At 44.0% G+C, this 21897-nt stretch overlaps 1 protein-coding gene across 3 annotated transcripts; it reads right to left on the bottom strand.

Annotated features, from left to right (window-relative positions):
* Positions 1 to 3104: 3104 nt before the first annotated feature.
* CIDEA (cell death inducing DFFA like effector a) lies at positions 3105 to 20263 on the bottom strand. Of its 3 annotated transcripts, XM_087756988.1 has the most exons (6): positions 19189 to 19309; positions 16070 to 16251; positions 14907 to 15063; positions 14571 to 14717; positions 12164 to 12345; positions 3105 to 8963 (listed from the first exon to the last, which is right to left on the bottom strand). In XM_087756988.1, the coding sequence occupies exons 3-6, from the start codon at positions 15048 to 15050 to the stop codon at positions 8828 to 8830; spliced, it is 609 nt and encodes a 202-aa protein (XP_087613114.1). In that variant the 5' UTR covers positions 15051 to 15063; positions 16070 to 16251; positions 19189 to 19309; the 3' UTR covers positions 3105 to 8827. The 3 variants fall into 3 exon arrangements, with proteins under 3 accessions (XP_087613114.1, XP_087613123.1, XP_087613108.1); XM_087756997.1 differs by lacking the exons at positions 16070 to 16251; positions 19189 to 19309 and adding an exon at positions 20174 to 20263; XM_087756982.1 differs by lacking the exon at positions 16070 to 16251 and having other exon boundaries at positions 19189 to 19342.
* Between the last annotated feature and the right edge of the window lie 1634 nt (positions 20264 to 21897).

Here is a 21897-nt window from a genome sequence, read left to right as displayed (position 1 = left end):
CAAACCAAATCAGCATACCGCTTCTACCCTCTTTGACAAATGATTCTCTCAGATTACATTTGCAAGGAGAAGAGCACCATTCCTCGCGAGTCCATCCGTCCCAGTACAAACAGCGCAGCAGAAGCTACGACCGGACAAAGCCCGGCTTATTTTTAACAGCGCAATCCGCAGCACTGTCAAGGGCGGGTGGGTACAGCCGCTGAAGGAATGTGGTCTGGTACGGGCTGCACAGAAGCAGCTGAAGCATCCCCCTCTGAGCAGGACACTCCGATAGCTATCGATCAGGAATCAGGAGGGGAAGACAGCATTTACACACAGAGAACCGATCATTTTTCTTTTAGGAAACCACTCTGCGGCAGTGAGACCGAGAGCGTATGCCCATTGCCTCGGACTGCAGCCCATTAGCAGCATTACCATGTTAATGATTTAAAGGCTTATGAATGCTAAGAATGTAAGAGGTCAGTTTGGTCTGTGGCCAGGACTCAACCCACTGCCCGCCCACGGTGAATAATCTGTGTCACTGTTTGTTAAACAGTGTACCCGAGTCCAGGAGGATATGGGGTTACAATACATGTTGGCTGCACAGTCGAATGCCATTGCTTTGCGGGAAGGGTGTGGAGATGCAGTTGTTGCCTGTGCACAGAAGATTTGCCCAGAAATACATCTCTGTTGTGTAAAACGATTTCATTGTGGTGTCCCGTCTCTGTACTGAATAAGGACTTTATATTACGGGTGGCCTGTATGATCTGCCAGGAATAGGGCGCAGCTCTAAGTAGTCACAAAGGTTTTATCTCAGGACAGCAGCTTGGTTAGTATGGAAGGCAGTTATCCTAAAAATGCTACCTAAACAAGGAGGCTGACCAGTTCTCTACAAAAAGACTTAATATGAACTACAGATAGAGCAAGACAGATACAAATGTCTTTTTTAAAATTTACATTTGCTTAAACACCTGCCTTCACCACTTCCTCAGTCAGTAAGTATTTTTAGTTTGAATGTGGCCAAAGGGAACCTGGAAAAGGCGATGGAAGACCACAAGAGGAACAATATAACAGGTCGCGTGTGTAAAGGGGTCACCAGAGCAAAGCATAGAAAAATAGCAGAAGGAATTGAGTGCTTGAAGCTGGTGACATCTAGGGAACAGCATCAGACACAGAGAAAGGTTTAGATGAAGGAACACAAGAGCGGTGCAAAAAGTGCTGGGAGCTTCCAAATGAAAACCTGAATGTCGCACTTGGAATTTTCTGGGGAAACAAAACCAAAACACAACAAACCAAACCAAAACCCCAACCCTTTGGAGAGGTAGAAGTCATGGAAACAGAAGTGACTTTCATCCATTAGATTGCTTCTGCCTTTAGTCATTGCTGGTGCTGCTAGTGACAAAACCTGCTCTGTTTCCACTGACCACAGCTCCGGTGAAAAGGGAGCACGGTACCGTGTCAGGGCCAGGTAAGGCTAGGAGGAACTGAGAGAATTGTTTACTGAATTCAGTGGTCACAGAGGTGAAACTAGGAGAGACTGTACTTTTCTTATCTAGGTGAAATTCTGATCGTAATGTAGTTTGCAGACAATGCTTATAATGATGAGGAAAACCAGCTTGAGCATCCCATCCAAAGATAAAATGGCTTTTCTGGGAGACTGCAATAGCTAGCTACTTGCAGCAACTCTTTAGTGATTTCTGATTTTCAGATAAAATGGGTTTATTGTTGAATAATCAATTGTCTCTGAAAACACATCGGTTATTCTGGAAGACAGTGACTTCTATTTGGACAGCGTGGTCACTCAGGGAGGTGAGTGCAGATCAGAACAATATTCTGCAACTGTCTGAGGCAGCTTTTCTACGCAACATCCCGAAGTGGGCAAAAAGGGGAAAATCTGCAACTGGGAAAGCACCTAAATTAAGCACGTTTGGTACAGGAATCGCTGAAATAATGCCATTTGCACTTGAGCTTTTCAGGAATAAAATAGAGAGTACTGTAGACTTCAGTTTGTCTAGTTTGGTAATGAATCAGTAGTCCTTCTTACACATAAATAAGATTATTTATTGTTTTCTTGCTCATTCTTTCCCAATTTTTGAGGTGGGGGAAGAGCATTTGAAACCACTACTTAATAAAGAGCAGCAGCAAAGACAGACACGTACCTATGCAGTGGAAGATGCTTTGTAATTAGAAGCGCTTTTAACACAAAGGATTATGGACTTCACAGTGTAATTACAAAATGTGTCAGAAATAATTACACCTATACCTATATACCTATAACTTTAAGACTTTAAAGGACTTCTTAGATGTCTGAGGTTTCTCTGGGTCTATAATAGACTGACTACCCACATCATTAAGCTACTGTTTTCTTAAATGTAGTTGTTGTCTGAGGATCTAGCTGTTTGGTTTTTTTTCTTAACACACAACAGACTCACAACCAACCAATGACAATAGTTATATTACTTAAAAAAAACCCAAACCTAATCTATACATAATGTACGCTAATTATTAAAGCAGACTTTTTAAAAAACTGATGATCAATCAACTTTTTATGTTGGTACTGCACAGAATGCATTATCCTGATTCTGGAGTCTATTAAGAAATACTGTACTTTTAGTGTTACATTTCATTAGCTGTTTTATAAAATAACTAATAGTACTATTTCAGTGTTCTCTTTCAAGTGATAATTAATATTTATTAATAAATATTCCTAACCAAGAATACATTAGACATGGAGCCTACTAGGAATGATTCAGATCAATGGGTGACCTTAGAAAAACCACGCTTGAGACTGATGTCAGTAAACAGTTTGTATCATGACAGCTGGAACTATTAACCCTGTCCTGTGGATGACTGGAGTTTGTCTGCAAACACAGAGCTGTGAAAAGCCACTTGCTTCCAATTTTACCGGCCACCTATAGCACAGGCAGCTTGTTTTTTGCTTATTCTTACTTTTAGTGCTTTGTGCTTGTAGTGGGTTAACCTTGGCTGGCTGCCAGGTGCCCACTGAGCGATTCTCTCCATCTCAGCAGGCCATGGGGAAAAAAATAAGATGAAAAAGCTCATCGGTTGAGATAAAGACAGGGAGATCACTCACCAATTACTGTCACAGGCAACACAGACTCAACTCAGGGAAGATTAATTTAATTTATTGTCAATTAAAAAGAGAGTAGAAGGGTAAGAAATGAAGACAAAACTCAAACCACCTTCCCCCCTTCCCTGCTTCTTGCCAAGCTCAACTTCACTCCTTCATTCCCAACTCTTCCACCTCCTCTCCCTGACCCCAAATGGTGCAGGGGGATGGGGGTCATAGTCAGTCCGCAGCAGTTCCTCTCCTTCCTTCTCACATTTTTTCCTCTGCTCCAGCATGGGCCCTTCCCACAGGATACAGTCCTTCAGGAACTGTTCAAGTGTGCGTCCTCTCCACGGGGTGCAGTCTTCCAGGAACAGACTGCTCCAGTGTGGGTCCCCCATGGGTCACAGGTCCTGCCAGCAAACCTGCTCCTGCTTGGGCTCCCCTCCGCAGGCCATGGCTCTTGCCAGGAACCTGCTCCTGCATGGACTTTCCATGGGCTGCAGCTTCCTTCAAGGCATATCCACCTGCTGTGGCATGGGGTCCTCCATGGGCTGCAGGGAGACAACTTTCTTCACCGTGGTCTTCTCCATGGGCTGCAGGGGAAGCTCTGCTCCAGCACCTGGAGCACCTCCTCCCCCTCCTTCTTTTGTGACCTTGGTGTCTGCAGGGTTGTTTCTCTCACATTTTTATCAGTCCTCTCACAGCTGCTGCACAGCATTTTTAATCCTTTCTTAAATATGTTTGCAGAGAGGTGCCACCAACTTGGCCGAAGGGCTCAGCTTTGGGCAACGGTGGGTTCATTTTAGAGCCAGCTGGAAGCAGCTCTGTGCAACGCAGAGGCAGCCCCTGGTCTCTACTCACAGAGGTCACCCCTACGGCACCCCTCCACCACCACCACTGTGCCACTAAACCCAATACAGTGCTATTTTGTGCTTTTCCACAGCAAGAAATCAGACCTTGGTTCTCCCACACAAACGGAACTGCTGAATAGTCAAGCTCTGCAAAACTGTCCCTTAAGCTGAGTACAGGATGTACTCACTAGATAAAAGTGTGCTAAATTGATCACACTCACATGCTATTCCTCCTGAAGACTAAGTTAATCCTGAACCAGACAAATCTAATATTTCACTAAACTAAATTCACATTTCCCTGCAATCAAATGCATACTACTGTATCTGTAGGTAAATGACCACAGAGAGTTTTCATGAGGCATTATAAGAAGAGGTTCTTCATCCTTACAGCATTTAGTGAAAACCAGAGATTGCTGAAGCCTTCTGTCTCCCGTACTTAGCAGTCTGTAGTCTTTTGCAGCTTTGGTAAAAGATGGAGGAAGGCATTCCCTTTTGTACGAAAGGAAACACACTTTCATGGCTTCTCCGAGGCCAGAAAGTGAGTCATCAGTAAGGAGTTAAGAGTTCGGAGCCACATAATAGTATCCAGTTACTTCACTGCTGCAGTCCAGCATTTGGAAACTGTCTGTAGCAGACCATTAACATTCATGATTATTCCAGGAAATTAATAGAGATGACATCTAAAGCCACTATTTGAATTTATTTATTCACAGTGTTCCTTCAAATTGACACCACCATCAGAAAATACTCGCATCACTGACACATAATTCTCACCCATCTCAGTTTTCATAGCAAGTTAAACTACTGAGCTTGAAAGTTGTGAAGTGGTAAAATACTATCTTTTCCCTTACCAAAACAATAATGCTCATGTTTATAAATATCTTAACTGCATATATGACAAGGTAAGGTACAGACATCAGTGATAAATGCTAAACCCCACAAGGATACTTACTAATACACAACTGAAGTGGTATGTTAATCACATTAGTATCTCCAGTAAAACTTGAGGGATCAAGTAAAAAAAAAAAAAAAGTACTTTGGTTTTAAACTTTCTTTTGCCTTTAATTAAAGAATTAAAGTTAGTTCAAGTGCTATCTCAGGAAGAAGCATGCTGAAATGATTTAGAGTTATAATTCTAGTCAGTTACAAATGATCATACGTAGTTATCTTCACAGTTAATATTCAGGATTACCAACACTTCCTAAATTGTGAACACCTACCTCTCTACTCACTGTACTGAAAAAACTTCCAGCCCAAAGTCCTATTTTCCTTTCTTTACCTTTCCCTTCTCTGTAGGGAAGGGATTCAGGATGTTTCCTAGAGCATATTCCAAATGGTCTGAGGAATTTAGACCCTGCCTTTTCCTCTCTCCCTGGACAGAAGAGCTTGTAATCCTATTTCTCCTGAAAGAACAGGAAGGTGCAAGCAAGCAACAGCTTCATGGGTTTATGAAAGGAAGGAAATGAAGTAATGATAAATTACACACACAAAAAAGCTACTAGATCCTTCATTCTAGTCATGAAGAGAGCAACTTTGTTTTGCCTGCAGAACATGAACAGTGCCTGAGTCAACAAGATCGAGTACTTCAGTGAAAATTCCTTTTTTGGTAACCAGAGAGTATGACTTGGTGCATTGTTAGCAAGTGATGCAAAGAAACAGGCAAAAAGGGCCAGCGCAAGCAAGGAGGCAGTAAACATGTTTCACACCTTCCACATGTCAGTACTACCAGCCTTGACTGCAACACTAACAAGTGCAGATTAACTGAGCTTATGGAAAGAAAAATTAAAGCTGAAAAAGTCAGTAGAAAAGCTACTTACTTCTCTACATACCTGCAGTTAAGAGCCTGTGCTTTTAGTTTTTCTGTCTCTTCCTACATATTGTACACCACTTGCATATACTTTTCTGAAAGCTAGATAATGCTGAAGTTGTTCTTTGCTGTGTACCACATGCAGCTGAAGTAAAACCTATGCTTCCTAAGCAGTCTGTAAAACAAAACAACACAAAAAAATCAAACTGGCTCCAACTCAGAGAATTACAAACTCCTCCAGTTTGACCCAAAGCCAAAACTTTATCTCTGGAAAGACGCTGGTACAGTAGCACGTATCATTCCCCAAATACTGAATCTGGGTTTTGCCACAGGCTTAGAAGCAATGAAAATTTCAGACACTTGAAACATTCCAAGACACTTCTCCCATTTTGAGAAAATATCAAAGCTGAGTTACTTTGTTCAGCTGTTTGCATTTTGAATTAGAGGAGGGAGATGCTCTCAGATGTAGACTTTGCAGCTCACATGACCTTCAGCAACTCAAGTTTTAAGCATTAAGCTGCCCAAAACCATTGCAAATTCATACTGAGTTAGCCTTTTAGATCACATTAGGTTCTAAGATAGTACCATTGGAAACCATGGAGTGTTACGTCTGTAACAATTGCCTCCGGCTGTAGGAGGCTGGAATTTGAGATCTGCACAGTTCAGACTTGCAAAAGCTTTCCTATTAGAGATACAGATGAAGGGGCATTTCACGCAAATTAATGCAATATTGAACTATGCAAGTTGGGGTTTTGTTTGGTTTTGGTTTATTTTTTTTAATGTTGGTGCTCCCACCATTAGCAACATAAATATTCTTAGGAGCATTACATCGAGTTCACTTTCTAGAGACGTTCTCGTTTTAATAGAATAAATGGTCCTTAAGACTTGAAAGAATTAATGACAAAGTCCTTGCACTGCATGAGTTAAATGCAATTCCTTGATAGGGGTAGAAAGACTTTAGCCAACAGTTATCATGGCAACAATCACTCAGGGCAGGGGGTGGAATGGTGAAAACAACATAGATTAAGTATAAAGCTTCCATTTTAACATAACCACTTTCTCATTACTCAGAATAGTTTGTTTTCTTCTGAAGGAAACTTGACAGTGCTGCAAGTTACAGGCATTCTTCCCTGGGAGAAATTAGGAAAGAATCAGTCCTTTCCTTGCCCAGAGCTGTGTGCCCTCCCCCCTCTTCAGCAAACACTCAGAAGTAGATGGGAAACAACAGAAATCAGGAAGAAACCCAAGGTTTTTCTTGGCTATCTACTTATTTGCAATACCTGTACTGAAGAGACAGGCAGAGACCTAGTGAACTTGTGCCCACCAGTCCCTTGGTGGATTTAGGCTTGGATTTAGGCTGCTTTTCATCACAACAGTGATTTAAAAGACGCAGCTCCAGCTGGCTGTCACATCCATAAAGAGAAGGCAAAAATAAGCATATAAAGGTGAAATTTGCAGATAAAAGCAAGAGCAATATTCTCACATATTAGTGACATTTGAAGTGAACAGATCCAGCTGACCACAATGCTTGGTCTTTTCAGTCCACCTGCTCCTCTTTTAACAATTAGGTTTTCCTCCAACTAATCAGTGCAGTTGATGCACATAGTTATGGATTCCTGTCTCAGCAGAGGCATGGCAAGCACTGTGGGGTCCACACCGGTCCTTTTCCCTTTCGCTCCCACTGCTTTCTTCCCCTGCCCCACTTGCTCACTCTGTCACCAGAGCTTCTCTTCCTAGGTGGCACCCGCCGTCAGGCCAGACACATTACCTGTATCCGCTGTCTCCTTAACAGCTTTCAGTCTTAAGCAAGAATATAACAACTTACTAAAATTCTTCATGAGCAAGCAAGTGAAAACCTCAAAAGCCACACCTATGAACAACCAAAGCTGGGCTTTTTCCCTTCAGCAACGGGAGTTTGTATTTTGACACAAGATGCCTAACACTGCTCGTTTTCCAGTTTTCTACACTGTTGAGGAAAAGCTTGCTGGAAGCTGGTCATACTAGCAGTTCACTAAACTGCAGAAAACATTCTGGACAATTCTATCTAAGGATTAAAAACTTTGCCTTTAATACAGCTTGTCTTGGGAGACTATAAAACCACAAATATCCAGTTTAGAGCATACGTATGTTACACGAGACCAGATAGCGTCCTGCTGCTCTCCCCTGAGCACAGGGGCATCAAAATCCAGTATCTCTTACAGATCCATGCTACGTGTACCTCAAATACAGCTTGAGACGTAGTGTCATCTTGCAACTGAACAATAAAAACTACATTAGCGATGGTTTAACCCCTGAAGGAAGCTTCAGCACGTTGCCTGTAAGCCATGTTCATGAAACTATAGCAAATTATTCAATACTTCAGGCAGAACTGGACATCGGACCCATTAAAGAAACGTATCAGTTCCTTCAACTGGTATGAGCTATGTTAACCTGAACTTTCTGTTGATTTGAAGAAAAATGTAAAGAGTTAAAATGAAACATTTTTACTTGTTTTAAGGGAAGTAAGGCTAAATTTTAAGCTTCTGCTTAGTAGTTGCACTTTCTCCAATTAGACTTCATGAGAGTGGTCAGTCTGAACCAGGATTCAGTTGTACTGTGTATTTCCATTGGTAGCACAAGTAAATAAGTACACTTCACCCTTTTGTACCTCAATGCCAGTTGGACACTAATACCAGCACTGTTAAGGATTAAAAACAAAAACAAAAAAACACAGCTCCCTCGCCCCTGCCTTACAGCCCAGTCTGTTCAGAAGGCAAGTAGACAGCCATGAAAAAAACCAACCAAACTATGTTTTGATCAGTGCAAGAAATACCCCACTGGATACAAAGCATGCAAGTTTCCAAGTATACTTATTCTCCAGTTTGAGTTGCTGGGGCAAAAACCTGCCCTCTCTCCTTTTGCCAGATTCTCAGACATTAGGCAGCCATCCTTTTGCTGCGTTAAGAGCCTGCAAACACCAAACACTTATTTTATGACTAAGGCCTACAAGCATTCCCAAACGGGAAAAATGTTAGTTCACATCAGTAGACATCCCCCTGCTATAACATCATTACAATCAAAATTGGGCAAGATAATGTCTTTAAGCAGAAGGATCCGATATCAGAAGTGCAGCTGTGTTCACTGGTCCCGCCTTGGTCTTGTACACGTGCCATCTTCATCATATTCATCCATCAACTGCAACATATACGTTCCAGTATAGAGAAGAAACTGTCCAGTTATTTGTGCTATGTGGGACATTAGCTGAAGCACCTTCCTGGAAGAAAAGCCATTTGTTTAGAAAAGATTTCACCAACAGGGTGACATTGCCCCACCCCCCCAACACCTTTAGGGTGAGTTAGGTAGATATATTTAAGAACTCTCTTCCTCACTTCTGAGATGCTGGTCATTTTTGTACCTCCTTTAGAGCAAATACTTCTGTGGCCATTGATTGACAGAAAACTATTGACATGTTGGCAGAACCAGAAAACACATTTAACAAAGCAGGCTGTCATCCTGTTAAGACATTTACAGGCCTTCTGCAAAGCCATCACTCAAACTACCAGAGCACCACTGAAGACTTAACTTTGCCTGGGAGCCCAGCAGCATTCCTGCAGCATGAATCCACCTCGCGTCTCACCTTTAGGCCACTCGCTAATACAACATTGCATGTATCCCCAAGCTACAGATCAAACTTGATTAGATCTGAAGCTGAGCAATCACATTACAGTGGATGCTCAACAGCAAAACAAGTGAAGCCAGGCGAATTAATACTGTCCAGGCTGCAAGCCTTAAGAACTCTCAGTTCACTACTCTGTTTTTTAAAGTTTTAATAAGTATCAGCATTCAAACATACAATATGGTGTGAGAATCAGTACAGATCCATAAACTAAGATCAGGCAAGCATCAGAGGTCTACAATATAGACTGTGGATCACCACAGGATCGCAGGGGAATAGAGATCATCATATTTGAGTGGTCATTTGTTCAACTTCTTCCTTCTGTTCTCCAAGAAACAATTGGGACATCAGTGCTGACAGCCATAGTCAAGTCTCATCCCCCAAAAATTAAGCAGGCCCCCACAAGTATGAAGCTGAGGCATTGGGGAAGTAGTACACAAGAACTGGAACCATTCCAAAACTGGAAAAGGGATCAGTTTCTGAAGATGCAGAAACCAGACCAGCCTTCCCCTTCTGCAAAAAAGAGGGAAGATTTTCTGAATTCCTGTCTGAGAAAACATGCATCTGTGAACCCTCTACTGCTATTCACTTCTGCTTTGAGCTCTAGCAGAGAAGGCAAATTCTTCTTTCTACAAATTCAGTTTTTTCCACTGTGATGAAAGAAGGTTTGCAGTCAAAATCCAGTGCTTCAAAAGAGTAGAATACCCTGTCCTTAGAGCCTGGGAAGCCTTTAAAAAAAAAAACACTGTATCTTTATTCATGTTTTCCACACATATGCCATTTCAGTATGTCCTTCCCTCCACCAGATAGTACAGGCCAAGGAGCTTTACAGTTACAAAGCAAGCTGCACCTGGTACCGAGCTTTTGAGCAGCTGTAGTGTGTCACTTGCACAGGAGAGCAGTTGTCACTTAAGCCATGGAGGAAGTTATTTGTTGAACTGGACATTTGATCCTTCAGTTGGACACTACAGGGAGAAACTGTTAGGGGGAAATGCACTAATCAGATCTGGCAGGCTTTGAGCCCCTCCCACCAATGAACAACTGCAGCATTTTAAAGTCCTTTCCCTTCACACTGCACAGGTGGGCTTGGGGAAAGGGCATCAGAGTTAGCAATTTGGAACTCGTTAGCAGAGGGACTACACCAAGAACCTAACATCATCTGTCTTCAATTTCAGTAGCAAGTTGAGACAGGCCATCTCACTGTTGTGTTCAAGAGTACCCAAGGTTATCTCTTCTGTCACCCTTGTTCTTTGCCAGCAAGCTATTTCCCCACCCTGGCACTGGCACATCCCTTACAGCTCAACTCTGTAACTTAACAGTGCTTCTAGAAGAACTTCACAGCTACTTCAGCTGTTTGCCAGTACCCTTTCTTTCTCACCAGCAGCCCTGTGTCGGCAGGGAGGCAGAACTGTCACTTCAAATTCCCCTTAACAGTGCAACTTCCAGTGCTGATACTCATCTCCATAGCAGATAGCCAGAAATCAGAGTTTGTTCTGGCTCAAGAGACTTGACAAACAGCAACTGGAGGAATGCAGCTGCTTAAGGGTAAGCCTTTGCTTTGAAGAAATCCTAATGAAGCCAGTGCTACAGGTGGGCATAGCATATAGCTGGATAATCACTGCAGCATGACCAGAGAGATGAGTCTCATCTACACTCACACCAGCCGTAGCCTGAAAGATTAAGCAAGGGACCACCTAAGTAGAGTGGGAGAGGTCAGTCAGACAGAAAGACAGGGAACAAGATTAGCATTACAATGCTTAATACCTGCATCCTGAGAGGAGGGACTATTTGAAGACTTCAAAGGAAGGACTACACATTGCTCAGGAGAAGTGAAAACCTCACTTACAGGCATATACATCTGTCTGTTCCGTACAGAGCAGATCTGGTCCTCAAGTAATAAAATGCAGGAACACTACACCACTGTGTCTCAACCAGAATTTGAAAGGTAGAGAAATTCAGGGCTTCAGCTTAAACAGCTGTCTAAGCATGGCACCTCTGTGAAGGAGTCTGAACTCAGAAGAAGTTTTCTTCAACCACAGCAAGACGCAGCTGGTTTTGACACAGGCTTTCAACACGCTGTTGAAAGTGGCGGACAGGACAGGTATTATTTTGCCCCTACATAAGACAGCATTTCCCAACAGCCAGTTCTACCAAACTCGCAACCCACCACAGATCGGTCCTGCAGGAGACAGCAGTCCTTGTTAGGCTTCATTAGTTTGCTTAGAAACCAGTTGGCTTAAAAACAGCGACGTCACACAGTCCTACTACAGATGACAAATTCACATGAAGACAGTGGGGACTGTCATATATCTTTCTGTTTTCCTTTGCCTCTTCGTAGCTCAGGTGGTGAATTTGGCAGCCAGGTATTGCAAAGTCTGAGTCAGCTTTAGAACTCCGCCATTAGATCTCAAATTCCTCTCATTTCACCCCCTTAAAGTCCCCCTTCAAAGAGTCCAGATGCTTCTTCCTCAGCCTCCTGCATGCTTCAAACAAGTCAAAGGAATCTGGGGAAATTCCCTCAGGAAAACGAAGAGGCTGCTGCGCCTACACCCTTGCAGTAAATACAAGCTGATAAGATTTTGCCTTGGGGGAAATTGAAGATTCCACCATAAAAAGCTATGGCAAGTTTTTACAAGTCAGCTATCCACTTTACACAGGAAGAGTCAGCATATTGGCCAGTATGTAAGAATTAATAAAAATACTAAGTTTATAAACATACCTGCTTCACAGAACCAATAAGCAAACACAGATTTTACATTAACACATACATGCCTGGTCAGTAGTGGAAACATACTTACCGCAATACGCTTTTTGCTCCCATACATTTGATGTCATACGAGACAGAGTAGATCTCATAGAAGGTCGCCTTGATGTTTAAGCAGCCAATAAAATCCTTAGGGTTCAGCTTGTACAGATCAAATGTGATGTTAGCTACTCCCATTTTCTTCTTTTGTCTCACAGCAGCAACTCCATTTCTTGTCTAATTCAAAAAGAGGGAGAGAGACAGTTTGTACCATGAGCCAGGAAACTACAGCAGGACAATCATTAACAGTGCAGCTCTTTAGAAGCAGCTTGCTTATTCCAGTCTTTGGGCTAGTTCTCAATCAATTCTAAACTAGAATTAAAAGCATTAGCACAGAGAAAAGCAAGTCTGCAGCTTATGCAATTTCGTTCAAGTCCTGACCAGGCTTCTGAAGCTATTCCAAACAGACACAGAAGTTCCAGAGTGACACAGCACCTCCTGAATATTTTTTTCTATAATACAGCTTCTTCTTCAGGGTATACTGAAGCCACAGGTAATGCCACTGGAGAGTGTTCCTGCCATTTAATTATCCTGGTATGTTCCAGCTGCTAGCTGAGGCAGCACAGTTAGTCCACACTGAAACACGCCACCAAATTACCAGGATGACATTAGGTCCTTCTGTTTAGGAAGGAACACAATACTGATGAGCACTCTTAAGAGATAGCTGCAAAGATGACATCTGTGAAAAGTCAGGTCCTCATTTGAAATCCTGGCTCCTAACACCTCTTTCTTCCTACTAAAAAAGCAACATGGGGAGGGAACCACTACTGATTAGGCCTAGGGTTTAATACTGACTTTTTATGAGAAAAAGCAAAGGAAGAGGAGCGTGGAAAGTCACCTTCCACCTTAAATGCAGCCTCCTTTACTGAAAGCAGCCCTTATCTGCTTCCGGACTCACAGTGATGCTTTCAGGACACTGGCTTCAATAAAAAAAGAAAATAGTAGATGACCCATATTTACAGAGACATCTAGTGGATACATGGGATACTCTGCTCAGCACATTCTGCTCAAGGTTAATGATTTGGCAGCTTCCAAGCTGGTTTTTGCATGCTAAATGAAGCCATAAAGTTGTGCAAGACTGGGCCTTTTTGTATTTGTCACCCCAGCACTCGGACAGTGGCATAGTAAGTCAGATCAAGTTGAACACTGCAGTATATCATTAGCGAGCAATTTTATGCCTGTTTTACTTCAATAGCCTCTGAGCTCCAGGAACAGGGCCCCCTATCAACAACAGTTTTGGACATGTACAAGTAGTCGGTATGCTTGGTAGTGTATCCCTCCCCATTAACACCCAGAATATTTGGACAAAGCATGAGAGAGCTTGTGCTACACTCCAGATGATCTGTGAAGCTGTGGCAGTCCTGCTGTCATTCAGCACATCCTGAAGAGGGGCAGCATTCAAACTTGTTCTGCTGCCATACCATAGGGCAGAGGGAGAAGGAGCAAGATGGAGTCATAACCCTGACTGCAACTTCTTTTCTGCTCTTGGAGCTCATGGCCCGGATGCAGCAGGTTGATAAGCCAGTGAGGTATCTTGGGGAAAAAAAAAAACAATGTACAAACTGCCCACACTGCAACAGGAGACTGAGAAAACGGGGCCACACGATTGAGCTATCCATGTACAAACAGAAAAATGGTAGGCCTGCTCACAGCTCCTCAGCTAGCTCTGCACCTGATAGAAGAAATTTTGATGCTGGCTTTCTAGCAACAACCATTTCATGGAAAGACAATTAGGAGTTTGACTATCTTATCAATGTACAGACGACTATTCCCCCACAAAACCACAAATTGGACACTGAGTTGACATGACTAGAAGGCTAAAGCTAGCTGATCGTAATAGTTCTTAAAATACCTTAAAGCATGAAGACTAACATTAGGTTTTGATGACAACTTTTAGCTGTTTGCAAGATTAAACACAGACATTTTTCTAACCTTCACTAAACTATTACTGCATTCATGAGGCCAAACTTATTTTACATTGCTTAACTTGGGCATTTTTCCCCCCTCTAAAAGCTAACCTTTAAAGACATTGTATTTTTAACTTCATGCAACCAAAGTCCTACTTTTCTTTATGTTACAAAAAGGCTCAAGAACAAAATTATTTCTGAGGCTCTCCAAAAGCAGGGAATTTCCCCTGTAATTCTTTTCAGTTGTAATGTTTCATTTCAGTTTTTGGCACGTCTTTGCCAACAGTTCTATGTCCAAGCAAGGGACAAAAAAAGCCCCAAACAAACGAAGAAAACAAACTTGATTTGTCATCCAGGAAGGCTCAATAAGGAGCTGATACCTTGCCTTCTTTAGGGCAAGTTTTCTTCCTCTTCTCTCTTTCCAACAATTTTAGCAGCCACAGACATTCTTCCATCCACTTCTATTCAAGTGAAAGAGAGGCAGTCAACACTTACTTGTGTCCATTTCTGTCCTTTTTCTAGAACCATGAAGTGTGTATTATCACCCAGGGACTTGAAGAATTCTTCTGTGTCCACAACTGTGCCATCTTCCTCCAAAACCAGAGTAACTATTCCAGCAGATATAAGGAAGGCATCTAAAGTCTGCAAAAAACAAGTAGATTTTAGCATTCAAAAGAGGGCCCATCATTTCATATTAAGACTTGCTTATCTGACATATTCTCCTGAACTTCCCCAGCAATGATTTTTAGAAGAACAAGAGTCTGTGAGTTGCCTTTCTGGGATACTGCACTTCATTGTAAGTTTCAGCCAGAACGGGAATGTTTGCTATACCTTGCTGATGAGCTCTTGCAGACTGCTTGCAACAATTCCTTTCCGGCTGCTTCGGGAGGCATTCGACACACGGAAAGGTCGCCCAGCAGGCATGAGAGGAGGGAACAGGGTCTGTTTTGTTACTGCTCCCACAGATGCTGCCATGGATACCAAAGATCTAAGACAAATAAAAATTCAGCATAGTTATAAAAATAGTCATGTCAAGTGCTGTGAGAAGGAGGAGGACTGTGGAGTTCAGTGACGTAAGCACATTATGCGAGTAATTCACAGGTCACACTAGACTCATGGAGCTTGCTTTCAAAACTAAATACTACATAGCCCTACAGACATGTTGTCTCTGAACTTTCTCTTGCCTGTGACATTTGAAAACACTTCTAAAATTAAAAACATTTCAAGCAGATGTGGGCCACCTCTAGCTCAGCTTATGTCAAGGTCATGATTACAGTAAATTAGAAAGGCAGCAGCTCTTACTGCATTCAGCCACTTAGATCATTCTCTTTACCTGCAAGATAAACACTCAATGAGATAACACACAAAACTACTTTTGAATAATGATTTAAAGTATGAGTTTGCCTTAGGAGGACTGAACATATTGCCCATATTCAAAACACTTAGCATCAGAACACAAGTGGAGCTTTTCAATATAGTTAACGCTTGACTTCCAAACAGCCAAAGCATTTATCTTGTAAGTAATATCTACAGCCTATAAAACTTTATCTAGTTTTGAAAAATCACAAAATAAGACTTGTTTGTGCTCTAATGTATCAAAAGTAGTCAAATGAAATTAAAATTAAGCTCAAAAGTACATAAATGCATAGTGCTGGAGAAAGCTGCCAGAGAGGCTGGAAAAATGCAAAGACTTTTAGAAAGAGATTTCAAATTTTCCTGGGCAATTGCATGTTTTAATAGTGACTGTTTAGGTTCCCTTAGGTAAACCAAGCACAGAACACTGGTAACTGTCTACTCCCACACCAAGGTACAGATCTGCTCCCATCTCCATCTAGTGACAGCTTTTTGCTGCCACATTACATTGGCTAATTCAATAGCCAGCTTGCCAAAAATCACCCTCTGCATGACACCTGGAAAGGACTGATTTCTAACAAGTGTTTTAAAGGGAGACAACATTTTGTCTCCCACATGTCTGGACTTTATCCCCTGTGTACCTTTTGCTCCTTAATACTGAATTGCACAGGAGTGGGAAAGGGATGCGTCCCCGTTTTGTTCTCTCACATAGGTGTAAAAGGTCAGCTTTATGTAGGAAAACCTATTCTCAGACACTGTCACAGAGTGGGAGGGAGTGTACTGGCAGTCTCCTTCTGCAGCCAGAGAGTGGATACAGGAATTCCTAGAAAAATGATGAAACGGTATAAAGTTACTCAATTAATAATGTCCCAGTCACACCTTTTGTGCAAGTTGACATTGACCAGGGAGAATAACTATCTTTTCCAAACCTCTTATCTAGTCTTTAAGCATATTTTTGGGATGCACAGAAAAGTCATTTTTGTGACTGGCCAGAGTTGCAGCAATTAATTTATTTCCTGCTCTCATTCCGAACTGCTCTTCTACAGGGCTTTGGGCTATTGCCTTTCCTCTGTACACTAAAGCTTACCTTCCTCAAAAACTCCTCAGCATTACTGGAGCTTTTACATTTTTAAAGGAGGGGGATGTTGAACAGTTTTATTCTAGCTCAAGCTAATACTTTCTTGGTAGTGCTGCCTAAACACTAGGTGCCTGGCTTTCAACAGTTTCCATATATATACACACATGGCTGGTGGAAATCTCTCTCCTTCCTGTAACGAAGCTGGTGAGGATGAGCGGTCAGTATGGTTTTCTGTTTCGAATTAAAGAGCTAATAAGCACCTTCCTCCTGGAGAAGGGTCAAGACCAGGGAAGAGGACAAGGTGACAGAGTAGCACTGACAAAGGTATTGAAGGTCCACAGAAGGGAAGCATTCTAGGACAGGGTGTGTTTGTTAATCTCTTCACTGACTAAGGTAATAGTCCCCCAATCACCCCACTGGTCCATGGCCAGCTCCCATTCTGAATCACTCCAGTCTCTTCCTCAGATACGAAGCCTGCTCATCTGCCTCAGGGCTGGTGACTCCACAGGGCACCCTGATGTAACAAGGCGCAATGCTCAGGATTCAAGAGATGATGCTTTAGGAGCTAGTTACATCCTGTTCCCTCTCACACATTTGAAAACTAGCACATAGAATAATTACTTGAGTGGTATATATGACAGCACTGCCAAGATTTTTTTTTTTTTTGCGAGGACAGAAAATACCAGTCCTGTTGAACAGTTTTCTTTCCAATTACTTAAGCCAAGTTGTCATTCACAAAAGGCAAAACATAAGGAAAAAAGCTAAAACATACACCCTGATACAGAAGGAAGAGCATTAGGGGCACAGCTCACGGGCAGGACTTGAGCTAACTGGGTTCACCTCAGCCATTAGCACAGCCAGCTATACAAGCCATATTTTGCAGCTCTGAACAGGAGTTTCTTCAGGATTCAAGATCAATCACCTCACACTGCTGCCTAGTTCTATCAGATGTAAAAAGTCAGAGAAAACAAACAAACAAACAGATTAATAAAGCAGGACTTTCGTTAGCTCCACCAGTCACTTAACAGGAGTCCAAGTCTTCGGGAGTTATTTAACATTGATGCCATTTCACCTACATTTCAATAAAACCAGTCAATATCATCTTTAAACTATGTCTGCTTATGAAGCAGTGAGTCTGGGCTCCAGTGCAGGCTGAGGTTTCTGTTAACGAGAAGTACTAGGAAACAAAAGCCAGCATGATTAAAAAAAAAAAGCCAGATAAACAGAGTGTAAACCCTTCCATTTCTGGCCCTATTGATGAAAGCTTGTTTTTTCTTGCTCCCCACACACACACATACACAAAGGCCACAGACTCAAACAGGCCAGCCTACGTTCAGGGCCCCTAGAAAGACCCCTTTTTGCTGCAGCTGTCCTCGGAAACCAGACAAACCAATTCCTGATGCAGGGAATTCCTCTGCTAGATTGGAGTTACCAAAAATAATTTCCTATTAAAAGCTGATCAAGCTAAGTCAGGAAACAAGGGGTGGAGAGGAAAGGAACACACTAAGGTACAGTCAGCTTTACGAGAAAGTTGAGTGACGTGTTAGATACAGACAACTCCACTATTGTTTTATTGTTTTTTAAAGTCAAAAGGATCAAGTCCTAGCTCTTCCCTCAAGGACAGAGGGATCCTATGTCAGTGGAAACCACAAAAATATATTTATAAATGAAAGAGCAAATATCTTCAAACTCTAGCACCTTGTCCAGTTTGTTTTGTACAACTACAACCTGCTAGAGGGACTCGCAGATACTGACCCAAGCATTCAGTGTAGTGTCAAGGCTGGTGGGACAAATGATTTTTTTTTTTTTTTTTTTTCTTTTGAGGAGAACCCGGGGATTAAAAGCCTGCCTTGGGCCCTGCACACATATTTCACTCTATCTTTGCAATATGCCTCTTATGTTTGTCTAAGAATGTGGTGCAATGGTCTTCAGCCTCACGCAGAAAAATCAACGTTGCACAACCCGAGCGGCTTCAGGACATGGCACGGTTTGATTTGTAGGTTAGGGTTCACAGGCAAATGACAACGGCCGTAACAGCGAAGCAGAAAAAAGAGTCAGAAATTAGTCAGGAGGCTTAGGGTTCAGCCAGATGGCAGACTTGGCTCCCCTGCTAAGACATGACCGGTAGAGGTATCGGAACCGCAGCTAGAACGAGCGCGCTCCCGAGGGGCGCGCAGAACCGTACCGCTACGGATGGGGTCAGCGCACCTGGAACGCAAACCCAGGCCAGGAGCCGTGGCCACGCCGCCACCGAGCACAAGCGACTCCGGGCTACGCCGAGGCCCCAGGCCCTACGCACGAGCTCTCGGCGCGCAAGGCGGCAGCTTCGCGAGTGCCGGGAGGGGAAGGCGTCCCAGCCACGGCACCGCAGAAAGGAGTTAAAAACGCAAAGCTCCGACCCGCACTCCCCTCAGAAGGGCTCCAGCCGAGGCCTGAAAGGCCGCGACAGCACGCCTGCTTGCTTCTCCCACCTAGGGCCCATCAGATGCCACCCTCTACCCCCGCCCGCTGTGAGCAGCCCTCACACCCTGCTCGGAAAGCGCCCTTTGCTCCTGAAGAGCTGGAGCCGACGAAGGGGCTTTTTCAGACCGGGCTCTTCCCGAGCCGGCGGTCGCCCGCCGCCAACCTCCGAACCAGCGCGGGAAGGAGGGAGGGAAGGAGGGGGGACGTCCCCGCACTCACCGCAGCAGCGAGCCCACGCACTCCCTCACCGCCTCCATGGCCCAGCCGGCGGCGGGGCAGCGCCGGCCGCGACACTTAAAGCGCTGCGGGCGGTCCCGCTCCTCCTCCCCGCGGCGGGGCGGCCCCTGCGGCCGGCCCCGCTCCGCCTTCCCCGGCCGCGGCCCCGGCAGCCGTGCCCGGGTGTCGGTGTGAGGAGGCGCCGGGCCTCGGCTGGGGTTAAAGCGCAAGCGGCCTTCGTGGCGGGGAGGTAACCGCAGGTGCGAGGTACCGCACTTCAGAAGGAGTATTTCCTCAGGGGCGCTTTGTCTGACGAGTTGCCCGGGAAAGGAGCAAGAAGGATTTTGTTTAGTGTGTATCTGAGTTGCATGCTTACCTATTAGCTAGTTACAGCTAATATAGCAACGGTGGAAGCCAATCTCATTTGAAGCCTCTCGGCATTAAGGCAAATCAACAGATTAAGGGTCTCAGCTTCTGATTTTAGAGCCTGTGAATAAGCTTACAGCTTGGATTAATATATACAGTAGCTTCAGTGGGGGTATTTAGTGTTATTCCTACAGGCAGGGGAGCCGCAACTTCCATTTACTGAGCAGGTACAAAGGCAGTTTTTCCTTTTTATGTATGCCTGTGGGCACAAATACAATATGTTTTTGGCCTTGAAACCAGGTTCTGTTTCTCAGAGCTGCCCAGTCACTATGGCGCAGGGAAAAGAGAGCCGGCAGCCCGACCCAGGGCCAGCCGCTGCGCCGGGAACCCCTGTGCCTGCTGGCCGGGGAAAGGCTCCCGAGGCCCTTGCCACCAGCACTCGGGTTACCCCCAGGGTCAGGAATAGGGTTGCCCCTGTGCCAGCCTGTTTAGGGTAGGAAAAGCCGCTCATACTATTTCTTCACTCTCCAGACTTCCCTAGCAGGCAGGCTGACACCTGCTAGATGTCTTCAGTCCTTAGCTTTGGAGCCCTTACCAGCTAGCAAAAAACCAACCAACCAACCTTTTAGTCCGAGGCAAATTGTTTTCTTGGATGGCCTCTCCTTCCCAGCCTGGTGGAGTAAATAGCTCCTTTCCTCAGAGCAAAGCTTAGACCAACAAACTTCCCATTTGGCAACTGAGCCCAGTCTTTTGTCTCTTCCTCCTCAGGCTACTTAAGGCTTGCAGGTGTGTGGGGACCCTTCTCATATGTTAACGCTTGTTTTCGATGACATTTAGTTTTGTTACAGTTCTGCGGGTGGTCCCTGACAATACCTTCACAGAGAGAGCGGGAAATGAGGAACAGTAAACAGTTCCTGGGCACTGGGCTCCAAACAGGCTGTTTTCCCCTGGATTTGTATTTTGTGGTTGATTGTGGGCCGCAGCTGAAGTTATTTATGCAAAGTGGTGTATTAGTAAGGAATTCTTACCAAGTGTTTCTCTATTGTCAAAAAACTTGTGTACATACTGCAGCTTTTCCTGCTGTAGAGGGAGAAAATAGAGGAGAAGGAGAAGATGTTTTGTCAGATGGTCTGTCTCTTCCTACCTCTGCCTGTGGAAGAGAAGGGAGAGTGCCCTTAGAAACCATATAGAAATTGCAGTAACTTTAAGGATTTTTCCAAACAGGCTGGGGCACAAATGTCTGGAGGAGGTGGAAATTTTGGTCTTGCAGAAGCTTAGCTGTTCTCCGGTGATGTGCCTCTTCCCGGAGATCTCTGCGGAGACATCCGACCAGTGCCGCCCCTGCCAAGCAGCCCCTCGAGGTGACATACCCGATGCAAGGCCTGCCAGAGCTCTAAGGCCGGGACAGCGTGTTTTGCAAGGACACGCTCCTCCAGTGGCATTACTGCTTCAACTTGCATGGCAGCTGTCGTAACTAATACAAACGCAGCTGTGGACTTAAGAGTAACAGGAAAAACATGTCCTTTTGAAGTCTGTCGTGATCTGTAAGGAGAGGAGGGTATGACTGTAGTTTCACAAGCTGCAGTAACACTCCCTTTTTTCTGAGCAAGATGCAGTAAAACCATCAGATGGGTAAAATCACTGACCTAGGAGCTGGGCGTCTCAGCAAAGAAGTGTCTTTGAACACCAGCAAGACAGCGTACAGATGAGATGTGCGCAGAACCTACTGAGGAAGAGTATAAAACAGTAGCAGGAGCCAAATCTCGCAGGCTGAGGCAAAAAATGAGATCTCATTAAAAATGGATGTGACAAGATAACATTCAGTATAAGGATACCAGCTGTAAGAGGCAGAATCATCCCACTCTTTCACAGGGAGGGAAAATGAACTGTAGGTTGAGGTGAGGAGGCCAGAATATTTAGCAACATTTTGCTTCAGTTATCACTGAAAACATTAATCATGCAGGGGACGAAGTACGTAGCTGGTGTTGAAGGGAGTGAACACTAGAGGTGGAGTTAAATAAGCAACTGTGTTAATCCCTCTTACTAAATTACTATCTTACTGCCCCTTTGCTGAGGTGCAGTGACGGACTCCATACGTGTTCCTTCTCCACTGCAGTTCAAGTTAAACAAGTTTGCTTAAGTCACTCCTGACAGGGGTCATATTGCTATGGAAAAAACTCTGCACGTGGCATGTTTAACAGGGAGGAGAAGGCACTTGTTGCATGCAACTTCACATTGGTGAGCGTGCAGTATCAGGCCAGGTTTTCCTTACCATCCTTCAAGAAAAAAGTTGACAAATTGGAACAAACCCAGAGGAAAGCGGGAATGATCAGAGATCCGGAAAAC

The sequence above is a fragment of the Nipponia nippon genome, unplaced genomic scaffold, assembly GCF_047370975.1.
Source record: "Nipponia nippon isolate SJK-2023a ecotype South Korea unplaced genomic scaffold, ASM4737097v1 scaffold_1, whole genome shotgun sequence".
Classification (NCBI taxonomy): domain Eukaryota; kingdom Metazoa; phylum Chordata; class Aves; order Pelecaniformes; family Threskiornithidae; genus Nipponia; species Nipponia nippon.
Note: the sequence above shows the minus strand (reverse complement) of the source record. Positions and strands in the feature narration are given on the sequence as shown.